The sequence below is a fragment of the Manacus vitellinus genome, unplaced genomic scaffold (assembly GCF_001715985.3).
Source record: "Manacus vitellinus isolate BGI_N305 unplaced genomic scaffold, ASM171598v3 scaffold_12_pilon, whole genome shotgun sequence".
Taxonomy (NCBI): domain Eukaryota; kingdom Metazoa; phylum Chordata; class Aves; order Passeriformes; family Pipridae; genus Manacus; species Manacus vitellinus.
In genome coordinates this window covers 1,611,101-1,633,318 of record NW_021938949.1, presented here as the reverse complement: position 1 = coordinate 1,633,318, position 22,218 = coordinate 1,611,101, and the positions used below count along the sequence as shown (strand labels likewise).

Here is a 22,218-nt window from a genome sequence, read left to right as displayed (position 1 = left end):
TAGGACTTAATCAGTTTACAAAAACTTGAACGGATCATTCCTCTAGAGAATATCCCTATTTTAAATCCCAGTTTCTCATCCCCAGTTATTTCCCTCACTTAAAGACAGATAAGCAGCAGTAACCAGGCCAGTGTTGGGGAACACCCTTGTCTTTTATAAAAACACTAACTCAATGCTTCTGAACAGCTGTGAACTTCAACAAGAAGACCGAGGACTTTAGTCAGGCTGGCACACACATTTTTATGTATTTCTGTCTTACACCAAACACAATAGAAAGGAATGAAAGGACAAGTTGCACTGGTAACATAATTAGAATAGTCTAAATGAGCCTTTTAGACTCAGAAAAATTACAGAGAGAAAAATGAGCACTTTAGCTCTATATTACAAATTCATTTGATATGTCCCTTCTATGACATCTATCAGATGTTTTGATTATTTTTCATTAAAATATCAGAATGACAAAGAGAAATAATTATTATGAAACCCCTGAGGCCAAGAATATCAGTTTCATTCCCTGAATAACAGCTTTCTAGAATATGTTAATAAAAATCATAATATCAAAAAAGTTTGAAGTAATGGTGTGATATATCCTTACTTATACACCCTTCCAGCGTTCTCTGGAATTCTTTCTGACTTTCTCTACCTCAGAGTCTCACATATTCTTTGTAGCCCATGTTTTATGATTGTCTATTTAATCCTGAGAAAGCATGTGGGTTTTAATGTATCATGATCTGAATATTTGATAATAATTCAGTGTATCCCATAAGATACAAGTGTTGGCCTGTCTGTCCTTGAGCTCACATCAGGAGCATTGAGCTGAGCATTCTGTGGCTTCTAATGAAAACAAAAGTAGTGCATTTCATAATTTTGGGCAGTTCAATATTAGTAGAAATCTAGATAGACCTAGTAGTGCTGGAAAAAACCAATAATTTTTATTAACTACTTGACTATTTTTCATATTATTAAATGTATATTATTTAATAATGATCAATAATTATCATCATTAAATAGGCAATAGTTTATTCAAACTGATGGTCAGTGGTTTTTTTGTCTGCTCTTCTCATCAGCCACTGGAAAAACGGAAGGATTCTTTTCCCTTGCCCCATTAATGTTTCTATACTTCTTCTATAATGACATTTTTTTTGTTATTAAATATTTTCAGAAGGAAACAACTTCATGAAGAAATTTACTGGTTTTGATGAAATGCCCTTTGCCTTCTAAAGCAAAGACCTGATAGTATTGTATTTTTTGTTTTATATATTGTCACCAAAGTAAAGCTTCCCTTCAATGTGTATTTAAAAAGGCATATTTATGTCATGCTGGACATAAATATTGTATTGCCAGTTTTTCGTATTCCCTTGCTATGTTACCTTCTGTTGTCTTTCTAACCAAAGAGGCAGATCCTGCTGTCCTATGATGTGTCAGTGGACTCTATTAATGATCCTTACCGAAGACAGAGGTTAATGAGTGCAGCCACTATTCTTACAGACTTTTCAAGTAAGTCATTTTTCCTATGGTTTTGTGTAATGTGACCTGAGAGATCAAACTGTCTCAAACACTCAGCATTATTTTAAAAACCACTAGGGGAAATTATGCTGCAAATGTAAACTTCAGGAAAACAAAGATTCTCATATCTCATCTAATTGTGACTAACTCACAATTACCAAGGGTAAATCATGCCTGACCAACTTGATTGAAAGAAGAGAATTTCAAAGTGTGTGTAAGCAGAAACGTTGCCCATTTTCAGAGGAAGAGGTTGTGCAGTCTCTGACCTGATGGCTGGCCCTGCTTGGAGAAGGGGGTTGCACTACAGATCCCCTGAGCTCTCCTCCAACCTCACTTATAACCCTGTCCTCAGCTATGGACACCTGTGGCTGGGCAGGTTCAACTCACAGGACACAGGTTGTCATTGTCCCAGAAACAGTGATTTCTCTCCTTAATGCAGATCCTTTATCATCCTTTAATAGTGTAATCATAGAATCATGGAACTGTTTGTGTTGCAAAGGACCTTAAAGATCATCTTGTTCTTACCCCCTGCCATGGGCAGGGACACCTTCCACTAGACCAGGTTGCTCAGAGTCCCATCCAACCTGGCCTTGAACACTCCCAGGGATGGGGCATCCACAGCTTCTCTGGGCAACCTGTGCCAGGACCTCCCCAACCTCACAGGAAAGAATAATAATCATATGAAGAGGTGGGGAACATCCCCTGTTTCTGTCATTATGAGATTTGTTGGGGGTGACCTGCAATAGCCTGTGATTAGTGTAGCCTATTTTGTGTAGTAGGAGTGAAACAACTCTTTTCGATGATGCCATTCTACTCACATGAGATTGATTTTTCTTTCCAATCTTTTCTCTGACTGTATTTTCTTCTCACTGTGATATTCCACACAGGATTATTCATATGCCACTTTCCCTCTTTCTCTGCTAGAGTCAAAAGTGAAACGTCCTGCATTGTGGAAACGTTTTGCTTCAAAGTATCTAATTTGGAATTGTTGTCCATTCTGGAGAGCAGTCAAAGAGAAGGTGAAATTGGTGATTTTGGATCCATTTGTTGAACTCTTTATCACAGTTTGCATTATCTTGAACACCTTATTGATGGCTATGGAGCACCCTGGCATGTTGCCAGAAAACAGAAAAATGATTACTATAAGTGACCAGGTAAGTGAGGTCTATGTTAGGGTGAATATGGAGTTATAATCCTGTATTTATACTGGAATAGTCCCATAAGGAGACAGACTTCTTCAGTGACCTTTTCTGAATTTCTTTTTTGTCTTTCCAGGTCTTCACCCTGATTTTTACACTAGAAATGATCTTGAAAATCATTGCTCTAGATCCTTACTACTATTTTCAGAACAAGTGGAATGTTTTTGATAGCTTGGTTGTTTTGATTGGCCTACTGAGCTTTAGAACCAATCTGTCACCTTTCAGAGTGGTAATGATTTCTTTGCTATTTTTTAAAAGCACGTGTATTGTATAGATTTGTGAATGATTACAGTGAAATACCCTCTCATTATTTTACTGATGAATCTGTTAAATCAGTTCTCTTTGTTGGTAAATAGTAAGCCAACAGGAATATTTCACTGAATAGATAGTAAAAGTTCCTTGACAGTTTTTTCTTTTGAGCTGAGATTTGCAAAATACCAGAGCTTTCCTCAGGGCTTAGTCTTGGCCTTGAGGACTCTTCAGTGCTTTCCTCCATTTTAGGGAGAAGGAGGAATAGTTCTGAAGTGTCTGTGTATAACATTGCTTTTATATTTATGTCCTTACTGCATATTTTTAATGTTAAATTTACTAATTACTTCAAAATGCTTCTTTGCATTTCAGTCCACAAGCCTAGAAATGCAGTTGAATTCTGTTTCCCCTTGTTTATCACGACTGAGAGATTTTCACAGCCCTGAATGCTAATTTGACTAAATACCTCCTTTTTACTTGTGGGGGTACATAGGTCCCATCTGGCTTTTCAGATCCTATTTTAAGTCTGTTTGGTGAGAAGTATAAAAAATATTTGTCTTATTGCATTTGACCAAAACTCAGTAATTTCATAACCTTTTCCAAGTACCCGTGACCTACTTCATTATATTCCTGTTCTTTTTATTGCTATTAACATTATTACACTGGCACACTCTCGTATCTAACTTAGCACAAACAATTTGAAACCTTCCTTTGATACTTCTCTGCTCTCAATAACATTAACTGTTGGAGCTTAAGCACAGCAGTTTTGCATCAAAACAATTAAAAACCTTTCTTGGGGAAAAATGACAATGTTACTGCAGTAAAGGCAGCATGATAAATGCAGGGTCTGGTTTTTGTGTGGGCTGTGCTGTCTGGGCTGTGTTTGACTTTACCTTTTTTCTCTTATGTTTTATTTACAGATCAGGATCTTCAAATTGGCAAAGTCCTGGCCAGCCTTAAATACTCTTATGAAAATAATTCTAAACTCATGTGGTGCTCTGAGTAACCTCACTCTGGTTTTGGCTATCACTGTATTTATTTTTGCTGTACTAGGAATGCAGCTTCTGGGCAGTGATTATGAAAAAAACTTCTGTAAAATAAGCACCAGTGAGGATTTACGCTGGCATATGAAGGATTTCAGTCATTCAGTCCTGATTATATTCCGAATATTATGTGGAGAATGGATTGAAATGATGTGGGAATGTATGGAAGTGGCTGGACAAGGCATCTGTATTACAATTTTCATGCTAGTCCTGGTGATAGGAAACCTGGTGGTGAGTTTTAAGCTGATTCCCAGTCCCTACTGAATGCATCCAGTTACACTGGCAACTGATTTTTTTCAGAGGGAAACTTTATCATTTCAAGAGTATTCACACTATTCTCTTTTCTGGATGTCACTTGACATGTTTTTCTTCAATATTTTTTTTTTTACTTTTCCCCTGTCTTTCTCTTTCTCACATAAGATGTAGAGGCAATACAAAATTATTCCCTCTACCCATAGTATAGAAGTGCAGTGCTTCTGATAATGCAGTATCTGATGTCTTCATCTTTTGTGTTGATAGGATCCAATAACCAAACTGTTCAGTGCTTTTAATGTTTATCAACTTATATTATCAAGAGTTTACCATACTTAGATTTTCTGGTTTGTATGACATCTAGTAGATGGAATGTAAATGTACTGGAAGACAAAATCTTTTTCATCTGCTTGGTTTGTTGGTCTATACCAGACCCTTTTGGATGGTGGTGTTATTAAAATTCATCTTTGCTCTTTTTCAACATATCTATCTCCTCATACGTTATGGACATCAGAGCAGGTGAAAATATATTTGATACACCCAAACCCTCACTTCCTTCCTTTTTCTCCTGCCATTCCTTCCAGAAGGGGCCAGATCATACTATAACAATATTGCAATATAACAGTAAATAATTTCATGGCAGTGGTTGAGGAAAACAAGACTGAGGGTTTCTGAAGTGACTTTCCTGTTAGCAGTGGTGTCTCCAACTTACTTTAATTATTTCAAGGTGCTCAACTTGTTCATTGCCCTGCTGCTGAGTTCGTTCAATATTGATGCCTCAGGAGGACAAGAGGAACCTGGAGAAAGGACTAAATGTCAGATTGCCCTTGCACAGATTCTCAAGGGCTTGAAGTCTGTGAAAGACAGAATTCTGAATCCTTGTGGCAGAAAAATGAAAGGAAGCCTCAAAAAGACAGACAAAAAGAAGACTTTGGAAGAAATTTCTGGCAAAAACATAGAGGATAATAATTGTGTCTGTGTTCCCATTGCAAAAGCAGAGAGTTACAGTGACAAAAGTGATGATGACTACATTGTATTCACAGAAACAGAACACAGAAAACAGGTAAGCACTATTCACATTTAAAACAAAATATGTAACTTACATCTGTAATTGCCATCTCAAAGACTCAACAGTAAATATTATCCCTTCTGTCATTTCTGCCATTTTACTTTCTTTGCTCTTCTAGTGCAAGGGCTACCAAATAGTCTTCATTTGCCAAAGACATTTTGAATATCCACTTTTTCACCATTTGCTTCATGGATAGCCCTAATTCTGCTTTTGTCTGTTTTGTTTCCATCTATTGCTGTCAACAAATAAATGAAGTTTGATTGACACAGACATTCCTTCTTTTTGTCTCCTTTGCCTTACACATTTTGGAAGGCAGCCTCTTCTGATGCTTCCATGTCTCTTCTCAGTTGCCATTTGCTGTGGTTTGGGTCATATTAGGAAGCATTGTCAATGGCATGTCTTTGGACAAGTTCTCAAAGAAGCAAAAATTGCTGATCACCTTAGAATCATCTGTGGCCATTTCAAAGATGTTATCCAGAAGCATTTGATGACAAAAACTGCTGCAGTGGAATCTGATCTTTCTTGGAATTTGTGGAGACAAAAGGACAGAACTAATTGGGATCACTTAGGTCTTCTGCCTGTAACTGGAAGCATGAGGCTGTTGGGGTCCAGCTGCAAAGGTTAATTGGATGCAGGAATCCATCCCTGAGCTAAATGTATTTCTTGGGGAATGATACATTTCCACAGTAAAAGCTCAAGAGCACACTGTTTGAAATCAAGGAAGAAACCATTCTATTGCAAGCATTTTATGGATATCATTTAATTATTTGTAAAAACACGAACACACTAATGGAAGGTTCTCTGCCCATGACAGGAGGTTTGGAACTAGTTGATCTTTAAGGTCCCTTCCAACCCAAACCCTTCTGTGATTCTAAATTTTGTGGAGGTTTTAGATTCTGTTAAAGAATTCTGACTTTTAAGAATGATTGTCAGGAATGAAAAATCTGGAAAATCAACTGTTTTCCATTATTTCCTGCAGGGAGACAGATTACGACACAGAGAACACCGACAGAGTTCAGGCAGCTTCAGTCAGATTTCTGGGACTCCTGAAACTATAAATGTTTTCACAGTAACACATGAAAAGCAAGAGCAAAAAGAGGTAATTCTAACTTTTATCATCTTGTGGAATATGCTAGAGATTCAAATTGTCACAGCTGTTCTCTCATTCAGCAATGACAGGACAGGCTGGGATTTTCTGAAGAGTAGCAAATATAATGGCTGTGGAGGTGGCACATCTCTCTAGAGGTAGTAATAGCATGGAGTTTTGTGTCTCATCAATAGCCATGGTTAATGGTGTAACTTAATGTATAATTTTGTACAAAATAAGGAAACAGAAATTAACCAGGAAACGTAATGATTTTAAGCATGTCTGATAGATGCCACTTGTTTCTATGGATAATTCTGTTTGCTGTCATTCTTGGATGCAAAAATGTGCTCTCTAGAAATGGTTCCCTAAACAACCATGGTTTTTCTGGTATGGAAACCCATCTCATTCTAATGTTCCATATCAAAAAAAGGTGGAGAATCATGGCTCTGATGACCCAGAAAATTAAATGGAAGTTCAGCATCTTTCTGGATTACTACCCCCAAAAGTGAAACCCCATTAATATTTTCTGGTTTTATGCACAGCTGCCATAAATTTTCTTTGTTATACATTATTGAAATATATTTATATTTAAAAATAATATTGAAAACATTGAAGTGCCCAATAATTTAAATAATTGCATTTTTGTATATGATGAAGATTCCCTACGACGTTAGATTAGTGTAGTGCATCATGGCTGTCGACAGAGGAAATTCTCCCTTCTTCTGGCTTCCCATTCTTATCCCTATCCTCATGCCTTCCCTTTCCATGCCATTCAGGGCACTTACACATTATGGCTGATAGATTTCTTTATTCTTTTTTCCTTATACTTGCTTTCCTTATTGTACTTAGTTTTATAAGTGTGTAGGTTACCTACCAGTGATTACAATTCTTTGAGATGTGTAGACCTGTAGTGGGTTGACCCTAGCCAGATACCAGGCACCCACTAAAGCTGCTCTCTCACTCTCCCTCTTCAACTGGACAGAAGAAAAAAAACAGCTAAGGATTCATGAGTTGAGATAACAACTGGGAGAGGTCACTTACTGATTACCTTCAGAGGCAAAACAGACTTAAAGTGGGGATAGTACTTAAATTTATTACTAACAGGATAAGAATCAAAGAGTGAGAAATAAAACAGTCTTAAAAGCACCTTCCTCCCACCCCTCCTTCCCTCCATGTTCTCCCTCCTCCCCCTCAGCAGTACAGGGGGACAGGAATGGGGGTTGTGGTCAGCTGTTGTTTCTGCCACTGCTCAGGGGGAGGAGTTGGAGTCCTTCCCCTGCTCCCATGGGATCCCTCCCACAGGAGACAGTCCTTGATGGACCTCTCTGGTGTGAGTCCATCTCTTGGGCAGTAGTTCTTCCCAAACTGCTGTCCCGTGGGTCACTCCTCCATGGAGTGCAGTCCTTCCCAAATAAGCTGTACTGACGTGGGTTCCCCACAGGGGCCACAAGTCTCACCCAGGAGAAACCTGCTCCAGCCTGGGCTTCCCTCTCCACAGGCTGCAGGTCTCCGGCAGGACCCTGCTCCATCCTTGGGCCTCCCAAGGGGTCACAACCTCCTTCCTGCATCCACCTGTTCCAGCGTGGGCCCCTCCATGAGCTGCAGGGGGGTCTCTGCACCCTGATGGTCCCTCATGTGTTGCAGGGGCACAGCTGCCCCACCCTGCTCTGCACCATGGGCTCCAGGGCCTCGGCTCTGGCTCCTGGAGCAGCTCCTGCCCCTCCTTCTGCACTGCCCTTGGGGTCTACATTGTTATTCCCGTGTTCTCACTCTGCTATTCCCTGGCTGGAATTTCTTCTGCACAACAATTTTCTGTTATTAAATATGTTATCCCAGAGGTGTTACTGTCACTCCTGACTGGCTCGGCCTTGGCCAGTGGCAGGAAGTCTGAACTGGAGCTGACTGGCATCGGATCCGCAGGAAGAGGGAAGCTTCTGGCAGCTTCCAACAGAAGCCACTCCTGTAGCCTCCCCATCCCCTCTACCAAAACCCAGCAGCAGAAACTTGCTACAAGACCATACATGCATTTCTATCCTGCTAGACCTTCCCATCTTCAGGCCTTTTGAGACATGGTTTGTATCTGAAAGTGAAAAGAGAATTCGATTGGCCTGAAGACGTCAGACTTTTGTCCGAAGTTGTAGCATAAGAAAGTCTTCTTCTTCCTGCATGTCCTGTTTAGATGACAAGAAGAAACCAAGAAACTTCTTAAATTAAAACCATGGAAACAAAGAGTAGGGATTGGCTTTTTCTGTCCTATTATTTGTGGTTTTAATTTGATAGTTCAGCAACAGTAAGGTAATTTATAGACTGCAGAATTCTTTTGGGGAGGGGGGCAGGGGGATGATAAATTTCATTTATTTTTGGTTTTTTAACCTTAGTAATGAAAAGCAAATAAATTCTCCTCTTTCTCCTTCTCCCATGCAGAAATGTGGTGCTGCTCTCAGCTTTTCTGAAGCCAGCAGTGTGGATGCAGCTGTTGGTCTGGAGATGTTTTTCCAGACTGAAAACTCACACCTGCCTAAGGACTGTTTTGGAGAAAGTAGGAATCTTTCCTTTATTGTGCTAATACCAAACGAACAGTGTTAAAAAATATCCACTTGGAACATGTCCAGATTAGCAGAATCTGTTTTCCTGCTCATCCCAGAGTTGACATCTGCCTTTGATTACCTGACCATCTCCTTAGACTCCATTGACTCTCATGCTTCAATCCTGCTGCCTTTACAGATTCATGGAGACTGTTTCTGGTGCAAAGCAGTGAACAGGGAGTGTAGTTGTAATGTCTCTGCAGTGGAATAAAGTGTAATAATCAGTAAAAATAATAATTGACTAATCCACTAGTAAGGTACTGTGTCTTTTCAAAACAAAAAGAAAAAATGCAAAAAATAAACATTTTTTTAGATAGAAGTAAAGTCTTTTTTCTTGTGCCCACAAGCCTTTCTGAAGAAGGGCACAAAAGCAACTCTCTTTTTCCCATATATGAGTTGCTCTATTAAAAGAGATTAATTTTGCATACAACTTTTTTCTTTTCTTTAGCTTAAGATCATTTCAGCCACAACGTCACCTCATAGGTAAAACAGCACATTCTTTCTCTAGTCTGTAGAAGCTCTCTTTAAGATGCCCTATACTGTTTTGATTCCATGTTTCAGCATTTTCCATGGAACCAATATACTGTTCTTTCTCTTTTCAGATTGTGGTAAATGTGTCCCATGTTGTGTAGTGGATATCACTAAGTTTCCAGGCAGAAGGTGGTGGAACTTCAGGAAAACCTGCTACAGAATTGTTAACCATAGCGGGTTTGAATATTTTATGATTTTTGTGATAGTATTGAGCAGTGCAGCACTGGTAAATTGCATTTAATTTCTCTAATTTTGCATTGATTGTTGTCAATAAGGAAAATAATAATATTTGATTGATTTCCTCTACTGTGACATTCCTTCCCACAAGGAGAGATAACAGTGTAATAAATGCATCCCTTAAAAGTGATAAGGCTTTCCCCCTTAGATAAGATATTTAAATATATGGATTTAAATATATGGAATTGCAGCTTTTCATGGAACATAGTTCTTCATACATTTGTGTGTAAATTACAAGACTAAACCAGAGTCTGAAATTACTTAGCACTTTCAAATAAAATAATAACACTTCTAAATGTTCAAAGTAAGGTAACTGCTCAGTAAAAATGTAGATTCAAAACCATCCAAACATTATGATTAGAATCTAAAAGCGAAGTTGGCTGTAAACTGATAGGTGAGGTAATGTTTTGTTGCTACCCTGATCAGATCCATTTCTACTCAAGAATAAGGGAACTTCTATGATTTGAAAGCATATTCACTGTTGACTGAACGTAATTTGTTAAATAAAATGTTTTACAATGCAGAAGGAACACAACCAAATAATCTGAAAGGGATCTATGTGGTAAATGTCAGAATTTTCCAAATAAAATGTGCTCTGTGTACGTTAAGTTCAGGTTGTTCACTGAACTATAGATTTGAACTATCTGCTTTAGAATTCCCATGGCAAAATCGCCAAGGGAAATCCCTGGGACTCCTGTGAGGGCTCCTCTCTATTTATGTGGAACCAAGCTGAAGTAAGGAAGGAAACTGAGTTAGTCAGATCCTACAGCACATTAAGGGATAAACTGAACCCAAAGCTATTTGGTACCTAGGTGCAAAATAACAAAACAACAACATCAAAGATGTTTTGCAGTGAGAACTTTCACCTATGTTGTCCTCTTGCAAAAAGGGACTTGTCCATTTCGTTTGATTGTTTCTTTGTTTTCTTTGTTTATAAAGTTGTATGCTGGTAGGGAATTGTCTGAACCAGTTAGAACAAAGGGACACCGTGGTGTCCTTGCCTTGAAAGGAAATTAAATGAGATGCTGATGACAGAAAGAATGCACAGAAAAGTCCATGGTGAGCGCTCAGTGCTCAGAGCAAAGGAAGAGTAGTTAGAAACTTAAGTAGATTCTAACTTTTTAAGGTAGCAGCAATTAAGAGTAACTAGAAACTTAAAAAAGTTAGGAAAAAAGGAGTTGGAAGTTTGAAAAAAACATCACTGCTAATGAGCAGGTGGTTTGACTGGTAGATGGAGATCAAGGTAGCCAAGGTTTAGCAGGGAATCAGAGGACATATGATCAGACTTGCTCAAGAAAAAAGGTCAGAAATGGCAAATAGGTTTATGTACATGAATGCCAGAAGTTCTCATTTACCCACACTCAAATGAACAGTCCCATGGGCACAGGGACAGCTCTGCTCTGGAGGCATTTCTCCTAATTGTGGCACAACTGGAAGACCCGTTTAGGTCCAGAAGCAGAATCACTGTTTTCTAACACTGCAAAAAAGGAGTGCATAAGTTTTATTGGATTATACCTAGGAGCATCTCTGCTCCTTGTTTTTTCAGTGGTCTATGCTCCTGCTCCACCTTTTCCATGGCCTTTTAGACTGGATTTTTAGGCATGTCTTACGTGCAGGGGAGCAAATCAGGTCTGCTGTAATACCTAAATGAAGTGGAGATGGGGCTATAAGGTAGGGGAGAAGTGCTTGAAAGGAGGAATAAATACATTTCCAGAGGCTTGGTGAGGAAATAATGCAAGATGTAAAAGGAATTGGGAATAGATTGGCAATATCAAAAACTTAAAATTACTTAGCAAGGCAGAGAATGCATGACACACAAGCAAACACTGATGTGAACAGCAGCAATCAATAAAGCATTTTCCTAAAACCTCAAGGTCAAGGTTTAGGTGAAAAAACCTGTAACTCCAGGAATGAACAGTTCCAGATAAGGAGTTTGTCATTCTTTTTCCATGTGTGTATTACAACTCTGCAGGCTGACTAAAGATGATTCATTTGGAAGGTCAGAGTCTGAAAGACAGTGATTAATGTGTTCAAGTCCGGCTTTAGTTTTTTACTTCTAAGTATAAAACTAAGTGGTGGTTGCCCATAATTTAGTATGAAATGGTTGTAATCAGACAAACTGTGTATTCTTGTGCAATTTAACAGTAATTTTCCATACAACTACTGACCTGTTTTAAAACTGAATTCTGAAATTCCAGGCATTTGAAGATATTCACCTGCAAAATAGACCAACAGTGAAAATGATCCTAGATTGTGCTGATAAAATATTTACCTTCATCTTTTTGATGGAGATGCTTCTGAAATGGGTAGCTTATGGATTGCACAGTTACTTCACAAATTCCTGGTGTTTGCTTGACTTTGTCATTGTATGTGTAAGTATTATATTCAGCTTGTCATACATTTTGATTTTTGACATTTTCTACCTGGATGGATCTGGACATGCAAATTCTGATTATGAGTGAAAGACAGTTTCCAAAAGCTGAAAAACCTGCAATCCAAAGAGACCTTAGAACAAATTTAAATGGAAATTTTCAGCAGTAATCAGAAGTTGCTGAAGAAACTTTTATTAGATACCACCTCTTATGGCTATTTGTAAAGAACATGTAGCATAACTTCAGCAATTACAGTTTTCTAATCTTAATAGCAGTGCTGTCCAAATCAGAGGAAAGGCATGAAAAGATCCAATGGCTGGGCAATGACACAAGAATTTCAACTAGGAGAGAAGAGACAAATCATGAACAGTCAAAAAAACCCCTAATTATTGAAATTTTTTTCTAATACTTTCATTTAATTTTTACTCTTAGAATAATTTAAAATATCGGATGTGTTTTTAAAAAATAATTTTTGTCTCCACATCACTATCTTAAGTGATAATAAAGAATTATTGTTTACTCCTCTGAGAATAATGATGGAGCAAATGGGAATATTTTATTTGAAAAATCCTTTCTGGTCTGGCAGTGTATATAAGTACCATAATTATCAACTTGGTTATTATATTAGCAGTCAAAAAAATTATGTGAACTGGTTTTGAAAAAAAACAAAAACCCATACAGGAAAAAAATGCATTTTAAATCAGAATGAAGGAAACGTAATTTTTTTCATATATTAGAAAAGAATGAAGTAAAATTATATTACAATAACTTTGAATGTGTATTTTCTTAATTTGACTTACTGGTCAAAGATCTTGTAATGCTCAGATACTAACTGTTTGCTAACACAAACAAGGGAAATTTTGTTTACCGTTTAATAATCCCGGTTGCAATTCTATGAACACAGCTGTCAATTGTTTCCTGGGCACTAAATCCTGACCCCAAAGTTGTATCACCTTGTTCCTCTGGAAGTGGCCTGAAATCTCTCAGGACTCTTAGAGCACTGAGGCCTCTACGAGCTTTGTCAAGATTTGAAGGGATAAAGGTAAAGATATTGGGGGTCGGTGTGAATTTTTTGTAATGGCTGCATTTGAAGATGTTTTTGAAAATGACAACATAAAATTCACTATTATTTTCATTCGTTTTGTTCAGGTTGTTGTCAATGCACTCCTTGGAGCTATCCCCTCAATCTTCAATGTTTTGCTCGTCTGTGTTGTCGTTTGGCTCCTATTTAACATTTTAGGAGTAAAATTGTTTGGGAAAAGATTTTCAAAGTGCATACTCCAGGAAGGAGATATCCGTGCCATTAATACCAAAAGTAATTGTATATCCTGTGGTGGAAATTGGACAAATTCTCTTGTAAACTTTGATAATGTTGGGATGGGATACTTGGCTCTGCTCCAAGTGGTGAGTTCTATAAAAACATTCTCAGTTTTGTTTTCTTCAAGGAAATGGGTTGAGCAGCCCAACTATGGGACACCTCTATGCTTCTGTTTATCCCAGTGAAATTGGGGATATTTTTTAGCTTCCATATATATTTCCTTATTGGTGACCTGCTCAGTTCCTCCTAAGTAACACCTGAGTATATGCTTAAGAACTCATAAAATCAAGAACTCTGTTTCACGGCTTTTCAATTTTGTTTTAATTTTGATTAACACTCTAAACCTGAAATAGTCTGCAGGTTACTGAATTAAAAATATTTTCATTTTCTCTAGTTCAGAGTAGATGAGAAAGAAAATCAGGGCACAGTTTATTTATATTTTCTTTTGCTGTAGAAGTCATGAAGGATTGGAATACTAATTTATTGAGCTCCCTAACATGACAACAAAGGAGAGAAAGGCATTTTTCAAATCGTTTGTTATTCCTGTATCTTTTTTAGCTGAAGTTCTATGCCCTGGATCCTCCAAAGTATTCTATGATTCTGCAGAGTTGCTAAAAATTGCAGGAAGGAATTGTGTGCTGTTTTCTTAGAAATTGTTTTTATCCTTTTACATTATATTTGCAAGTTAAGCTGAAAATTTTACCATTTTATTTTTTTTACAAAAAAATTAATTTAACAAGAATTAACATTAAGACACTTTTCACATGCATCATGATTTTTTTTTGTTTTCGGGAAATATTTTTGTTTGTTTGTTTGTTTTTGTTTAGTTTTCAAGAAGGATTTTTTTTCTCTTTACTAAACTCCAGTGAATCATACTTCCCAGCAGATCTTTGCAAGTGATACATATTTTTTTATAGCATACTGCTCATTTTCCACAACTATCAACACATTTATATTAGCTATACCTAATCTTTTTCTTAGCTATAACAAATTTAATAATGCATTTTTTTCAGGCAACTTTTAAAGGCTGGATGGATATTATGTATGCAGCAGTGGATTCACGTGAGGTATGTCACTAAAATGACAATTTAGTTCTTTTCCCTTTTCGTCTTCCCTTTTCCGTCCATGTAATTACTTTTCATCTTTGTTTGCAATATCAAGTCAAAAATACAAGTGGTTGAAGGCATCAAACTACACAGTGAAACAATAATCCTTGGAGTACCAAAAATCTGGAACTTAGACAAAAGAAACTGGTCAAAGTAGAGTGACACCACACAGAAGCCTGCTATGTCAGGAATGCAGAGGAGGAGAGGTTGCAAGCTTTGTGCAAGTCTCTTTTGGGAACAGAATACAGAAGCTCTTGGAGGGACTGTGCAAATTTTCTTCCTTTTTAAACATGTACAGGAGCATTGAAACAGCATGCAACTAGAGCAGTTATTTCAGGAGTTTTTCTTCCCTATGTTTGACATCCTCACTATTTCTTCCCCCTTTGCATGTGCTGTTCCTCACTCTCTTACCAGGACATTAAGTTTAGTCTGAGCTGTTGTTTTTAATCAGGGCATTCACAGGACCCATTCTGATTGGAACTGGTTCTTTATTACTTAAAAATTTGTTGAAGCTGGATTTGGCTCTATAGCCCTGTTTGTCACTATCTTTACAATCAGTAGCAAGATAGAACAAGAGAGTGGTTCTACCTGTACATGCAGGTAAAGATGTAAATGCGTGGAAATAGTTTATCCATCATGACAATGACAAGATCTGTTATTATAAATTGGAAATGGTAAAGCTGTGATTATCTCCTTTTTACCAATATTATTTTTCTGGTTTGACTTTTTTTTAACAGATCAATGAACAGCCAAAGTTTGAAGCAAGCTTACACATGTACATATACTTTGTGGTTTTCATTATTTTTGGATCTTTCTTCATGCTGAACCTTTTTATTGGAGTGGTTATCAACAATTTTAACCAACAAAGGAAAAAGATAAGTACTACTTGAGCTAACTCAGGATCTCCTCTAATTCCAATTTAAATGAATGCTGGTTTGACATTTAGATGTCTAACATTTTGAAATAACTGTTTAACTGGATAAATTTAAACTAATAACATTTTAAACCACGTTTTGGAAACAAGAGTCCTCTTTTCCTCAATTGCTTTTAGCAATTTACCCGTATCATAGAGTAGAATCATAGAATCATAGAATCAGATGGGTTGGAAAAGACCTCTGAGATTATCAAGTCCAACCCTTGATCCTACACCTCTGTGGTTACCAGACCATGGCACTGATGCCACATCCAGTCTCATCTTAAAAACCACCACGACTGGGAATCCACCACTTCCCTGGCCAGCCCATTTCAATGCCTGATTACCCTCTCTGTAAAGAATTTCTTCCTAGTATCCAACCTAAACCTCTCCTGGCACAGCTTAAGACCATGCCCTCTTGTCTTGCTGAGAGTTGCCTGGGAGAAGAGACCAACCCCCACCTGGCTCCCCCCTCCTGTCAGAGAGTTGTAGAGAGTGATGAGGTCTCCCCTGAGCCTCCTCTTCTCCAGGCTCAACAGCCCCAGCTCCCTCAGCCTCTCCTCACAGCACTTGTGCTCCAGTCCCTTCACCAGCCTTGTTGCTCTTCTCTGGACCTGCTCCAGCCCCTCCATGTCCTTCCTGAGCTGAGGACCCAGAACTGGACACAGCACTCGAGATGTGGCCTCACCAGTGCTGAGTCCAGGGGAAGAATCACTTCCCTGGTCCTGTTGGCCACACTGTTTCTGATACAGGTCAGGATACCATTGGCCTTCTTGGCCACCTGGGCACACTCTGGCTCCTGTTCAGCTTCTTATCAATCCAAACTCCCAGGTCCCTCTCTACCTGACTGCTCTCCAGCCACTCTGTCCCCAGCCTGTAGTACTGGAGGGGTTTGTTCTGACCAAGGTGCAGGACCCGGCACTTGGCCTTGTTGAACCTCATCCCGTTGGAATCAGCCCATGGATCCAGCTTATCCAGGTCTCTCTGCAGAGCCCTCCTGCCTTCCAGCTGATCGACACTTGCTCTCAGCTTAGTGTCATCTGCAAATTTGCTGATGGTGGACTCAATCCCCTCATCTAAATCAGCAATAAATATATTAAACAGAACTGGGCCCAACACTGATCCCTGGGGATACCACTAGTGACCGGCTGCCAACTGGATGCAGCACCGTTCACCACCATTCTCTGGGCCTGGCCCTCCAGCCAGTTCCTAACCCAGCACAGACTGCCCCTGTCCAAGCCGTGGGCTGCAGCTTTTTCAGGAGAATGTTATGGGAGATGGTGTCAAAGACTTTGCTGAAGTCCAGACAGGCACATCCGAAGCCTTCCCCTCATCCACCAGGCGAGTCACTTGATCATAAAAAGAGATCAGGTTGGTCAGACAGGACCTGCCCCTCCTAAACCCGTGCTGGCTGGGTCTGATCCCTTGTCCATCCTGTAGGTGCTGTGTGATTGCACTTACGATGATCTGCTCCATAACCCTGCCAGGCACTGAGGTCAGGCTGATGGCCTGGAGTTTCCCGGGTCCTCCTTCCAGCCCTTTCTGTGGATGGGCGTGACATTCACCAATTTCCAATCATCTGGGATCTCCCCAGTGAGACAGGACTGTTGGTAAATGATGGAGAGCGGTTTGGTGAGCTCTTTCACCAGCTCCCTTATCCCCCTAGAATGGATCCCATCTGACTCCACAGACTTGTGAGGATCCAAGTGGCTCAGCAGGTCACAAACTGTTTTCTCCTGGATTACAGGGGGCTATTCAGCTTCTTATCTCTGTCTACAAGCTCCAAAAGCCAGCTGTCCTCGGGACAACCTGTTTTACTGTTGAAAACTGAGGTAAAGAAGATGTTAAATACCTCAGCCTTTTCCTCATCTTTGAAAATTATATTCCCCCCACCATGTCCAATAAAGAAAGGAGGTTTTCCTTGCCACATTTATGATTGATGAGTGACTTCTGAATCCTGGGTTCAAAGGAATTGCTAAGTACTACAGAGGGTGTAGATGGGGATAAGTAATACAGGGAGTGTAAATGGGAATAAGAAATTCGTTGTTAGGAACACCCTGTAGAACTGGGTCCCATCATCCTCCATTTACCTGCTAGTCCAGCAATACTCTTCGGTTTCTACCTTCCCCAAAAATAGAAAGTATTTCCCTTCTTGATGAATCATATGTAATTTTTAAAGTAGGAAATAGATTTGTAAAACTTCAGAAAGGCTCTCACACTTGAGGGAACTGACTTGGGAACACTGCCTAGACTAGACTGTCATGATCAGACCCAGATCAGCTCTTTTCAGTACATCTTTTCAAAGATCAAGGGGAAAAGGAGAAATGGTGAAGACACATTTTGTCTCTGTGCTGTCTTAGGTCCCACTCAGGACAACTGTAACTTACTCTTTTTTACAGAAAGTTGCTGGTATTTAGGGAACTGCATAAACTTCAGCTAAACAACAATATTCTTTCCCTTTACTTAGGTGGAAAAGATCTATTTTTGACTGAGGAACAGAAAAAGTACTATAATGCCCTAAAAAAACTTGGATCCAAGAAACCTCAAAAACCCATCCCAAGACCATCGGTGAGACCATCTTAAGTAGAACATGGCAGAAGATACAACGATGGTGACCATATTTGAACTCAGTAGCCCAGGCACAGGGAAATAAACTTTGCCTTAGAGCCCATCATCTTCTTTATTCAATGTAGTATTTACATTTTACTCTTTTGCTTAATTCCATCTAAAAGAGCCTTTGTTTGTGGTCATTAATTAGGAAAATTTATATCCTATTTATGACCTATCCAAATGTATAACCTGTTTATAAAGGTTCATATTAAGTGTTTGATATTCCTACCATGACCTTGGTTACTTAAGTTGCATGATGTTGCTTCTGCCACAAGATTGGATTATTGCAGGTGAGAATGAATAGAGAATAGTACATGCCCCCATGGCAGTTATTTGCTTTTAGATAATCTTATGCTTTATTTCTTTTAGTTCCTTAAATTTATTTCCAGGCCTGGCTTTTCATAGTAACTATTGAGAGTTTTTCTCGCTTACGACATTTTAATTAGAGTTACTTATAGTAAAATATCTGCTTCAGTAAGGATTTCTATTAAAAGAGCAATACAATGTACAATGTACTCTGGATGTTTTCCTGATGTATATAAATACATATATATATATATAAAAAAATAGGTATATGTATGCCAATGTTCTTGCTTGATGCCTGAATATACTTAGCCAAGTACTGCGAGTTTTCATTGAAGATCTAAAGAAATCCCCTAAAAATGATTTAGTAGCTAATTCTTAAATTTATATGACTTTAAATTCTTTTTCTAAGCACAAATTACTGATTAATATTTGAATGCAGGCTGAGTCCTAGAAGTAGCATCAAGCATTTCTTGTTCTCTCCACAGAATGCGTTCCTGGGATTGCTGTTTGATATCGTAATGCACAAAGCATTTGACATCATCATTGTCATTTTTATCTGCCTAAATATGATTGTTATGATGGCAGAAAATAACCAGGAAGGCACCAAGAAACTTCTGAATAAAATCAACTATTTTTTTGTGGCTGTATTTACAGCGGAATGTGTCATAAAAGTGCTGGCCTTAAGACAGCATTACTTCAAAAGCGGCTGGAACTTATTTGATTTTATTGTTGTGGTCCTTTCAATAGTTAGTAAGTACCAATCACTAAATCAGGTAATGTGTCTTACCAATATTGAGCCAAATTTCAGTATGAAGTAACCACTGAGATATATTTGATAAACAAATCCAGATCCACTGTACTTTTTCAAACTGTATGCAAAGTCATTCCTTCTAAAAGGATGTATTTTGTTTTCCCTTATATGTACTAAAAGGTAAATGATGTTTTCAATTTTTACTTTTCTTAAAGTATGTTTTATTGAGTAATTAACAGAGCAGAAATTTAATTAATTAACATCTTCTCTAAATTACTGTAATTAACCTGTTATCTAACTGTCTTTATGCTTTCAATTTATGTGTTATCATGGTAACTGTTGTTTTCACAGTAAAAGTAAATTCATGTTAAAAATACATTTGCTAGAAAAATGAGAAAGATGTATTTAATTTTTCCAGGACCTACTTTAAAGAAGGCAGATCCTGATTGCTGATTTAGAAAGCTCAGGAAAATGTAATTGCTCAGCACCATTCTAAATCTGGGCCAATACTTGTGACTGTGAAAAATCTCATTAAAACTGATGTGGCTTTTTTGGCTTTTCAAATAAGACTAGATGCTGATCATTTCCTCTACAAAGGGTTATAGATAGCTCTAGTTTCTTGTACAGTTTATTTGGTCTGTGCTTCCCGCTCAGGCTCAGGTTATATCACAGAATAAAGGACAGGAAAGAAAAACTGCTCTGAGATCTCTGTTTCGTGCCTAAGCACAGTAACCCTTTGCTGTCCCGTGCAACCCAGGAAAATGATGACTCCTTAAGTCCTCTGTTTGCAACCATTTGCATTGCTGCTGTACCCTTACTCTGTTAGTAGGGTCAAAGAACGGGGTGTAATGGGGGATAAATGCTAAAAGACAGTGTTTCTTTAAAATCTTCTTGGTCTTCTCTGCTCTCCTTCAAGTACCAAGCATTAGTCAAAGCCTCACATTTAGCATGTGATCAGACCTGTAAAGAAGCAGCAGACAGCAGCTAGGAGGCAATCCCCACAGCTTCCAGCACAGGTGCTGAATGGAGCTAAAAGCATTTTTAAGTACTTGAGCAATGAATATGTAACTTCACCACCCTGAATCAGAGAAATCTGGGAGGATGGAGTTTCCAAACTATGCATAATCTTGATATCTTTTTAATATTGAAAGGTATTACGATTTGTCTTTCCTTTCCTAAGCTGTTCTGTAGGCAAGTGTAGTATTGATGATGTTTGTGTGGAAAGTGGTGTAATATGGTCAGTGTTACTTCTGACACCTAAAGCACAGAATATAACAAAGCAGAAATAACTTTGACTAATATGCCTTGACAACACTTTGGTTTTTCTCTTCCTTCAAAGGTATTGGAGTTTCTGAAGCCTTTCAAAAATTCATCTCTCCTACTCTTTTGAGAACTATTCGTTTGGTGCGAATTGGCCGAATCCTGAGATTGGTTCGAAAAGCAAGAGGAATTCAAACCCTTCTCTTTGCATTACTGATGTCTCTTCCTGCACTGGTCAACATTGGCCTTTTGCTTTTCCTAATTATGTTCATTTATGCCGTTGTGGGCATGGCAAACTTTGCCTGTCTTCCCTGGGAAGGTGGGATTGATAACATTTTCAACTTTCAAACCTTTTCTGGTAGCATTCTCTGTCTCTTCCAAATTACAACATCAGCTGGCTGGGATAGTCTTCTGGCCCCTTTGTTAAATGAATCTGTTACATGTGCTCCCAACTTAAATTTAACAGAGACAGATAAAACTACTTGCAAAAATAGACCATTTGGTATTTTTTATTTTGTAAGCTATGTCATTATATCATTTCTCATTGTTGTAAATATGTACATAGCTGTCATTTTAGAGAACTTCAATGTTGCCACCGAAGAAAGCACAGATCCTCTTTGTGAGGATGACTTTGATATGTTTTATGAGACCTGGGGAAAATTTGATCCTCTGGCAACACAGTTTATTGACTATTCTGCTCTTTCAGACTTTGCAGATGCTCTGGCAGAACCCTTGCGCATTCCAAAGCCCAATAACATCCAGCTCATATCCATGGACCTCCCTCTAGTGAGTGGAGATAAGATCCACTGCTTGGATATCTTGCTCGCTTTCAGTAAACGAGTCTTGGGAGAATGTGGAGATTTTGATACACTTAAATTACTGATTGAAGAAAAATTTGTGGCTGCCAATCCATCTAAAAGATCTCACAGACCAATTTCTTCTACATTTAAGAGAAAACAAGAGGAGGTATCAGCAGTTATTATCCAAAGGGCCTTCAGGAGGTATTTGATACAACGTTCTTTCAAAAATACATCTTTCTTATGCCATCACAGACAGACCAGTGCTGTCTTTGGAGAAGAAATGCAGGAGAAGCAAAGGCTTATTGTATCAATGCTTAATGAAAGTAGTGGCAGGAAGATACATAAATCAAGGCCTGTTTCTTCCACATCTCTCCCTTGACTTTTTGATGCTGTTGCTGACACAAATGAGCTGGACACATAAGATTATCCAGGCTGCAGCATTTTTGACATTTAAAGCAAAGTCACAGATTTTCAGATGGAGACAATATGTGAATCCCAGAGCATAATAGTCTATATTTAGAATAATGATGGCAGCCTTCAAGCATTGTGATTGTTCACATTTGCAAATTCTCCTTAAAATGATTAAGATCTGAACAACTATGTCATAAATATTGGAGAAAAATCAAACCATAGAACTTTTTTCTCTGCTACTGAATTAGGTGGGTTAATTTTTTCACCTGCCAGTTTTGTCCTAGTTCGTGTATTTATGGAAGAAATTCTTAAAAGATCAGTTGTAAGCACATATTTATAAACACCCAAAGCTCTAGAATAATGTAAATCTCTTTAGAGATAACCAATATTTCCAACTAGGTTTTATTGTATTAAAATGAAATAATTACTGCACTTCTGTAATAGAGCTGATTCAGGACACTCGAGTATAATCAGCCTCTGACTCTGATGGTTTTGAGACCATCCTCCTCCCAGCATGTTTGGGTGGATTTGTTTATGCTTAAGAATTTTGGAGGTGTCTTTATATGTGCACCTAAATGGATTTAAGAGATCATCCTTAGTTACCTGTGCTTGA

General features: G+C 38.4%; 1 protein-coding gene across 1 annotated transcript in view; it reads left to right on the top strand.

Moving 5' to 3' along the window:
* Positions 1 to 21,863, top strand: part of LOC108644427 (sodium channel protein type 5 subunit alpha-like) — a 32,280-nt gene extending 10,417 nt beyond the window's left edge. The window contains 18 exon segments of the mRNA XM_029957803.1: positions 1,395 to 1,497; positions 1,706 to 1,716; positions 2,433 to 2,660; positions 2,782 to 2,934; positions 3,875 to 4,228; positions 4,977 to 5,312; positions 6,298 to 6,417; positions 8,830 to 8,944; positions 9,593 to 9,747; positions 11,957 to 12,146; positions 12,717 to 12,725; positions 13,075 to 13,172; positions 13,280 to 13,534; positions 14,462 to 14,515; positions 15,292 to 15,433; positions 17,935 to 18,035; positions 18,869 to 19,133; positions 20,474 to 21,863. Of these exon segments, the coding sequence (XP_029813663.1) occupies positions 1,395 to 1,497; positions 1,706 to 1,716; positions 2,433 to 2,660; positions 2,782 to 2,934; positions 3,875 to 4,228; positions 4,977 to 5,312; positions 6,298 to 6,417; positions 8,830 to 8,944; positions 9,593 to 9,747; positions 11,957 to 12,146; positions 12,717 to 12,725; positions 13,075 to 13,172; positions 13,280 to 13,534; positions 14,462 to 14,515; positions 15,292 to 15,433; positions 17,935 to 18,035; positions 18,869 to 19,133; positions 20,474 to 21,615 (3,831 nt within the window). The 3' untranslated portion in view covers positions 21,616 to 21,863.
* The last annotated feature ends 355 nt before the right edge of the window (positions 21,864 to 22,218 follow it).